This window comes from Culex quinquefasciatus, chromosome 2, assembly GCF_015732765.1.
Source record: "Culex quinquefasciatus strain JHB chromosome 2, VPISU_Cqui_1.0_pri_paternal, whole genome shotgun sequence".
NCBI lineage: Eukaryota > Metazoa > Arthropoda > Insecta > Diptera > Culicidae > Culex > Culex quinquefasciatus.
The window spans coordinates 20,768,786-20,777,820 of record NC_051862.1 but is presented as its reverse complement, the minus strand read 5'-3'; the positions used below and the strand labels follow the sequence as shown (position 1 = coordinate 20,777,820).

Below are 9,035 nucleotides of genomic sequence, written 5' to 3'. Positions count from 1 at the left end.
TGATTTTCATTAGCTCAGAAGATTTGCTCATAAATATTTACACTGCTATTATTAAAGTGCGAAATCTCGTTGAGAAATTTAAAAAGATATCGTTAGGAACTTCTAATCAGCAACACAAACAACATAACTTTCTTTACATAAACTATTGTTTGCTTATCCCCGTGCCGACTAGTTTAGAGCTCTAACTTTCAGACTTAGACAAATCATACAAACACAAAAAAATAATAAAAATTTCTAAAAAAATTGTTTGTTATCAAAACTATCCATGCAAATGAATGTTTTTTAAGAAAGTTTAAGAGACGCTTGAAATTTGGAAATTCTAATGCGCAAAAAAAATCTGCACCATAACATCTACTCATCATGATAGAGAAACACATCGTACCAAAAAAAAACAATTGCGTAGTAGAGGGTTAAGACTGCATCATCTGTTTATCAATCCAGCTCAAATTAGAGTCTTTTGATCCATGTGACGCTGACGGCTTGCTAAAAGTCTCCGTAAATTGATTCAACAAACAATCTCCCATCAAATATAACTTCCCCAACCCCTAGCAAATCGGTTTCAGTTGCATTCCAGCGGCCATGTTTCCAAGAGGTGTTCCAACGATGGCACTGCTCGTGCTGGCCCTGGCCGCTTCCGGGGCCTTATTCTACGAGGTGGAAGCCATCCCGTTGGCCCATCCCGCCGAGGAGCAAGGCTTCTTCGCCACCATTTGGACGACGATCTTCAGCGCGTCGGAGTCGAACGAGAAGGACGACGACGATTATGGAGATTTGAAAAATAGTACTACGGCGCTGCCGGAAGAAACCGAGAGTGGCGGTGAGATTGGAGTTGTTCCGTTAAACACGACGACGACAACGACGGAAGCTGTTGAAGAAAGTACGAAGGCAGCGAAAGTGAAGAGAGCGACTCGTAAGATACCGGAATCGGTTGTGATACCTGGCAATGGGAGTATAAATTATTATAGATATTAAAGAGAGTGATGTTGGACAAAGTTCAGTGCAATAATCTTCGTCATTTTGAAATATATTTATATGAAGTGAGTTGTGTAAAATTCTTGACCTTTATCCGAAATTCCGAAATCGCTTTTTTTTCAGTTCTTCAGTTTAAATTCGTGCAATCATATCTAACGGCTCATTTTTCCATTTTTTTTTCTCTTGCCTCTTTCTGCAGCCTTTGAGAATACATCAAATAAAAAGTGCGCTCGGCTTAGTAGGCCCAAAATATGGACGAATACCCTATTTGCTGTTTTCAATAATTTTTCATTAACTGTTTCGATTTGTTTAGTGATTTGTTTTTTTTTTTTATATCAACTTAAAACATTTGCTTCAAATCGTAGCAAAATTAAAACAACATCAAAAATATAATAAAAGCGATATAAGTGACCAACTTGAAATACATTCTTATTCGAAACATTGGCAAAATCACGTGAAACAAGTTTAACCATCAAGATTTTCTAAAATTTACTAGTTCTGCTTTGCAAGGCTTTTCCAAGATTTAAAATTATTTAATAAATGATTTTTTGCGATTCTTTTTTTAGTCTTAAGTCTAGAGCAGTGGTCCTCAGCTAGCTAATACCCGCGAGTCATTTAGACAATTTGTTGTAGTATCGTGGGCCGAATGTGAAACACAAATAAAAATTACTGATTCTGAATACTGAACAGTTTTATCGTTTAATTTTGAACAACTTTCTTTTCGGAACATATTTTCATTTGACTTACTCATTTTTATTTTTTTTAGTTGGCCTGGGTTCGATCCCAGTCGGCCCGGGTGGCATTTTTCGAGGCGAGATTAGTCTAATCTCGCCTTCCATCGGACGGTTGAGTAAATGTTTGCCCCGGTCTAACCTAGAGGTTTGGTCGTTAGCTCAGTCGAGGTGTAGGAGTCGTCTCCCTGGGTCCTGTCTAGGTAGAGTCGCTTGTTTGGATTTGAACCCACAATCCAAATGTCGTCAGTTCGAGTTCCGTAGTGCTTGTGAACTTAGGTGTATAAAACGAGGTTTGGATTGTCTCATCGTTTCAAACTTTCGGACGCGGAGTAGCAGAGTGGGAATCTCGCAATAGATAACGCCAAGGTGCTATTCTAGAGCGAACAGTTTGTTTTGTTTGTTTGTGTTTACAAACATTTTGAGATTTTTTGTTGAGATTTAACTATAATTATAGTTATATTTGCTACGATATGATTTTTTTATAATTTGAATGAATTTTGAAACGATCAGAATATGATCATATTCAAGCACAAATATGTTCAATTATTTCAAAATGTGTTTTTGTTTATTCTTAAAGTAAAGTTTATGTTGTGTTTAGAAATATTAGTGCATTATTCTTAAACAAGATTAAAATTTTGATTGTTCAGAAATTAATAAATCCATATTACATTCTTACTAAACTCCAATTTCAAGTAAATACACAAAATTCATCAACTCTAATCAAATGGTTGAATTTTCCGGATCACATGGATTCTTACTGCAAAAAATCATTTTTTTACTTTTTCATAATTTGTCTAGGACTCTTAAGTGGGCTGCAATCCATAATAATTTCGAAACGAGCCCGCAGTTTCAGTATTGCATGAAACGTCAAGTCTCCATACAATTTTGGCAACTGTCCATACAAGAATGGTACGTAAATATTCGAAAATCCATAAATTTTGAATACATTTTCTGTCTTCGGCAAAGTTATAGGAATTGATGAGGACTGTTCAGAAAAAAAATTACGCGAATAAAAAATCGTGCCGATTTTTAACTTAACTTTCTTTTCGCAATTTCGCAATTTCCCACAATTTCGATATGTTTTAGGGGACCAAAACCCGCATCTTTTAAGCCATTACAAAGCATGATCAAAAATTACGCCGCCATGTTATGATGTTTTAAAAAGAGTGATTTGAGCAACTCTCTACGAAATCGGCCGATTTCGACCATTTTTATTTTTTGTATTTTTTGATTTGGCTCAAACTTTGTGGAGGCCTTCCCTATGAACAAATAAACTATTTTGTGTGATTGGTTCATCCATACAAGTCTCCATACAATTTTGGCTGCTGTCCATACAAAAATGGTATGTAAATATTCAAGCAGCTGTAACTTTTGAGTGAATTTTTTGATCAGTTTGGTGTCTTCGGCAAAGTTGTAGGTATTGTTGAGGACTTTTGAGAAAAAATAGGTACACGGAAAAAAATTGCAGATTTTTTTATCAACTTTTTTTTCACTAAAACTCAATATCCCAAAATAGGGGAAAGTGGGGCAAGTGTAACAAGCTAAGGAAATGCTCGTTAAAACCCATTAAAACGTTAAAACATCTGTCGGATTTTTTCATAATCATCTTATTTCAGGTCTTGACTAAGACTTTGATAGAACAAATTTTGAAAAAATCCTGTTTTTCAATGTTAAAAATTGAATTTAAAATTTTTGATTTTCCGTCCGTTCTACTCAACTAGTGGGGCAAGACGAACAACCCGTTGGGGCAAGAGGAACAATGCATGAAAAAACATGTTAATTTGCTAACAAGTGAACTGCTATCACTTTGAAACACCAGATTAGAATGTATTTGAAACGTTTCTTTTATTTTTAGGTTAAATAATAATATTTTATTAAAAATTTGATCATTTTTACGAAAAAAATAATTACTTAGATGATAAATAGTAAATTTTCATAGTATCACTTAATTTTGTGTGGAATTTTTTTTAACAATTGTTTATCAGTTTTTAAGAACTTTTTTTTTATTTATTTCCCAATAAAATATGTTGTTGCAGCAATTCGTATTTTTTTCCATACTAAAAATCCATATGGTACACTTGCCCCACCTGAATAAAAATTTTTAAAAGCTCTCAACAAAAATTACCAAAAGTCAAATCATACTTTCTAATAGGTGCAAATCATTGGTTGGAACACTACTGATCTAGGAAAAATTGCATTTTGATAAAATTAGCCTTAAAACGAACCCTAACCCTTATTTTGTACTTTCCAAATATTATAAGAAAACAAAAGTTTTTAAAAAAACTTCATTAAATCTTATGCCCCGTGGCGTTTACGTTATTTTGGCGGTTATGTGGTAGTAGAATCGACTAATTGCACTGCTAGCAACAATTCCTCATACTGGAAATAATAAAAATTGTAAAAATTACGGCCGTACGAGCGGTTGTTCCTCTTGCCCCATATGGTCGTCTTGCCCCACCTTCCCCTACATAGATTTTTATTTTCGAGATTTTTTGATATGTGTTAGGGGACAAAAATCCACAACTTTTGAGCCATAGAGAAATATGGTCAAAAAATCTGTCTCCGAGTTATGAATTTTTGAAAAAAACAGTGATTTTTTTTTTAAATCGAAGTTTCATGCAAAAATAAGTTTGACATTATTTTTAAGGCAAAATTTAATTTGCAATCGAAAAGTACTTTACAGATTTTTTTATAAAGGGCTTCAAGATTATAGCCATCGAAAGTTTGATTTTAGCGAAATATTTGCAGTTTTTCAATTTTTAGCCAAATCAAAAAATACAAATAAAATCCGATTCCGATTTTGGTTGAGAATTGCTCATTTTTGAATATTGAAATATCATGCATAAAATATTTTGACCTGATTGTTTAAGTAAATTTGAAATTGCAATCGAAAAGTACTTCACGGATTTTTTGATTAAGTGCCTCGTTTTCAAGATATAGCCAACGAAAGTTTGACTTCAGTGATATATTTGCAGTTTTTCGATTTAAAAAATAGTGGCCATGAGTGACCATTTCTGAAAATATTTTTTATAGGTTCAGAAAATTTGGTATAAAATTGTCATAGAGACATTGAAGATTGGACCTCTGGTTGCTGAGATAAAGTAACTTGAAAAAAAAAAGAAATAGGTCCGATTTTCAATGTTAAAAAATGAAACATTCGTGAAATTTTTCGATATTTTCGAAAACAGTATTTTCATTTTTTTTTAATCAAGACCAACATTTCAGAAGGGCGTTATATTGAGTCTTGCTTGACTAGCTGTGGTGACAACCCAATGTAACTTAGTTTATATTTATAAAGATAGTGATTTTTCTTTTCATTCAATTTCAGTAAATTAAAACATCATTGTTTATATAGTATAATATTTCGTATTTACTTTTTTACTTTATTTTGGAACATTTTTGTTATTGTTGTAGATGGGTAATGGATAATGTGATGTGAGTGGATTAGTGTTTGTTTGTGTGGGTAATGGTTATGGCTACTACGAGTTTCAAGTTTGGATTCAAATTTATTCCGTTTCAATTCGATCAAATTTTGCGTTTATGTGGATACGGATACTAGGGTGTTGTTACGTTTGCTTTGTTTGTTTTGCGCTAATACAGAGTTAAGGGAAATTAGTTTTATGCGTTGTTTGTTATGTTGTTCATTTTTGATAGGGGTGATATCTAGACAGCACTGGTTGTTTCGTATAATTTATTAGTTCGTTTAGTTTGTGTGTGAGTTTGTTTTAGGTGATCGTTAGCAACCGTTTTTCTTGTTTTTTTTATTTGCACTCGAATACTATTTTTGCTTTGTATTTTATACTTTGAGTATGCTGGTTTGCTTGCTTTTTTGTTCGTTATTTGTATACTTAGTGGACAACAAATAAATTTTTGGCTGATTTTGTTAGTTTTTGTATTTCTGTATTGATTATTTTGTATTTCTTGTTATTATTATAATTTCTGGTTGATTTTGAAGCTTCCTCGCGGTACAATTCTGATTTCGCTGGTTAGTTCGAGCTCGGCAACACAATTTGGTTAAAAGTTTACATTTGAACCAAGGGGTAATATCGGCGGGTATTTACGAGGATTAAAAGTAAAGTAAAATGTTGCGTTTTTGCGATAGAATATTACAGATTAATTAGTCAAAATGTTAAGGTAAAATTCTGATTCGATAAAAACTGGGACTTATACATAAAAATTCGATGCTCGTAATAGTTTCTAAAATTATAAGGTTACTTGTAAGGAATACGACCTGAACTAACACTAATATCATAAAAAGAGATTTCGCACCCCACAATCACTGCTGCTTCTAGTTGGCAAAACGGCCTACTTCGCTCATCATTTCCCTCGCTCCCGCTCACCCTACTGGCTAAATTCTGTGATGTTACAATTACATTTCTTGCTTCGAGGCCTACTTTATAGTTTCATACACTTACTAAACTGTAATGCTACTGACTTAGAAATTCGATTTCTTTGATTTGAGAGCGCCTACTTGGACTAACTTACTCGCTCGCTCTCTAATTCCTTGCTTGCTTTGTTTGTAGTTGATTTTAGTACTTCTCCTTTCCTTTTGTTTAGTTTTTTTGTATATTGTACCAATCCAGTCTTAAAAATTAATAGATTTATTGTTACATTCAAATATTGGTGTTTTGCACTGGCCAATCGCGCTCAAATCCCACTTTAAAAAGTTGCGACTTCGCTCAAAATCCATCTCGAAAAATTCCATGATTTTTATTTTGTGTTTTGTTCAACTTGATTTGATGGTGGATGGTGGTGGTGAGAGTGTGTATGAATCTGATCCGTTCAACCCACCTTTGACGGGGCGGGAACCGACCCTGTTTTGTCCCGAAACTAAAATAACCCTTCTAATCTTCCGCTCAATTCCTCACGATCCTCGCGTTCGTTCCGCCTAAAATCACATTCACGCTTCACAGGTTGAGTGTTTTGGACCTCGCGCCGAGGCCCATCCGTCGGTTCTAGTCTGGCCCCTGAGTCGAAGGTGCCGCCGCCCCCCGTCGGCTCATTTCGGGCGTGTGGGGTGGCAGAACCTGCGACGGCTTCTTCAGAATGTGCGGCTTGACCTTGACCTGGGGCTTGAACGAGCTCAGGCTCTTGGCTTGTTGTTCCTGGGCCAGTGAAGTGGCCGCCGCCGACGAGGTTGATTCGTTCGACTTGACCAGACAACCGCCGGTCAGGTGCAGGTCGGCGAACTGCGACACGAACTTTTGCGTGTTTCGCACCGGAATCGGACTCTTGGCAAGCTCCTTCGGAGCGTCCCCACCAACGGGTTCCTCAATGTGCAGTACCTCGTCCGACAGCGGTATCTTGGTCACTTCCAAGCCACACTTTTCCACCGCGACTTCCTCCACGAGCTCCGTCACGACCGTCGCCGTCGGCGTCTTCAGCGTGCTCTCCTGGGGCTTGACCTCGGCTTTGGGTTTGTCCGCGATGCCTTTGACGTCCAGTTTGACCTCCTTCTTGCCGATGGTGCCGTTGTTTGTGGTGCTGGTGGTTGTTACGACGGTGCTGCTGGTGATGGCGGTGTTTTCGTAAACCACTGGTTCTGTGGAAAATCGCTCGTTCTTCTTTAGTGTGCACTGATTCTGGGCGGCGAACCGCTCCGCCGATGTCATGTCCTCAAGCTCGCTGTCAAGAGATTCCCTGGAAGAGGGGAAAGACCGGTTAAACGTTTAAAATTGTTTGATTTGGCCAAATTTAATCAAATGTGGCCAAATTCCAAAAAATAAATTAAAAATCCTAAAATTAATTAAACTCCAATATTTTTTTTGCAATTTATCAAATTGCAAATATTCAAAATACTACTAAAATTTTACAATATTCCTATTGGTCCTGAAATTCTCAAAAATTCCAAAAAATGACAAAAATCCAATTTTTTTTTAAATGTGATTTTTGAAATTTATTAAGGTTTCTAAATTTCATTAAATAATAAAATTCCCAAAATTTCAAAGAATAATAAAATTAATTCCTCAAATTCTTAGAATTGCTCAAATTCCCAAAATTCATAAAACTCCTAAAATTCCAGACAAAATCAAAATTCTTAAAATTCCTAAAATGTATAAAGTTTCTAAAACTCCTAATACTCCTTAAATTCCAAAAAATATGAAAATTCTAAAAATTCCAATGTTTTTTTCAATTCCTATTTTTTTTTAATTTCAATGTTGTTAAAATTTGTAAAATTCCTAATAATCCGAAAATTCTATGAAAAGCCAAATAAAAAAAACAAAAATTCAAAAACAATTTCATTTCATTTCATTTCATTTATTGGATTGTTTTGGCAAAAACATCAGTGCAGTAATTATCCTAAGCTGAGATATGGGGTACCTTTCAACAGCTGACTAATTCAAACAGTGTTTAGAGTTTACTGGTACACGGGAGAAAAATTGAGCAGGGGAAGGAAAAAAATTACAAAATAACCTTCGAAATTGCTAATAGATAGGGGATAGTTAGAGGAAAGGAAGTATTTCTTATTCTAATATCACATCAAGGGGACATCCGCTGCAGCAGAGGGTTAGCTGATGTGGCACACCTTATCCAAAACTTTGGAAGCACTCGTAGAAGCCAATCGTCAATCAGCTCCATCTTCGCCATCCTGTGGACGTCGTCAGTCGGGTGGAAGGGATCCAGGTTTAACACCATCTTCAGCAGCCGGTTCTGCTTCACTTGCAGTTTCTTCCGATGTGAAGCAGCGCAATCGTGCCACGCCGGGTATGCATACGTCATCGCCGGTTTGAGCACCGTCTTGTAGAGCAGCAGTTTCGAGTTGCGGTCCAAGTAGGAACGTCGTTTCACAAGCGGGTAGAGCATCCTGGTGATCTTGTCGCACTTGGTCGTGGCGTTCTTGATGTGCTTCGCGAACGTCAGTTTCTTGTCCAGGGCGGCCCCAGGTAATTGACGTCCTCCGACCATGGCACATGGCTACCCCACACTGAAACCTCCCTGCGGGAAGGTAGCGTGGGCTTCGCTTGCGTGTGAAGAAGATCGCTTGCGACTTCTCGGCATTTGTCGTTATCTTCCACTTCTTCTGGTAGCGTTCGATGGCGTTTTGGGCGGCTTGCAGCTTGGTCACGACGATGGTTGGGTCGGAGTCTGACGCGAGGAATCCCGTGTCGTCGGCAAAAAGGAAGTAGCTGACGCCATTGATCATTGCCAAGTCCGCCGTGAATATGTTGTAGAGCGTGGGACTAAGGACGGCACCTTGCGGGACGCCGAAGAGAACTTCGTGCCGGTCCGACACATGTCCGTTTACCACAACGTGGTACGATCGGTTTTGCAGGAACGAGCGGACGATCTTCAATAACAATTTAAATTTATAAAATTCTTCAAACTGAA

General features: G+C 36.8%; 1 protein-coding gene across 4 annotated transcripts in view; it reads right to left on the bottom strand.

The window, feature by feature from the left end:
* Window positions 1-5,350: 5,350 nt before the first annotated feature.
* Window positions 5,351-9,035, bottom strand: part of LOC6048560 (SLIT-ROBO Rho GTPase-activating protein 1) — a 161,823-nt gene continuing 158,138 nt past the window's right edge. For all 4 annotated transcript variants that reach the window (XM_038257718.1, XM_038257717.1, XM_038257719.1 and 1 more), the window contains one exon: window positions 5,351-7,346. In XM_038257718.1, the coding sequence (XP_038113646.1) occupies window positions 6,662-7,346 (685 nt within the window). In that variant the 3' untranslated portion in view covers window positions 5,351-6,661. The remainder of the gene's footprint in view (window positions 7,347-9,035) is intronic.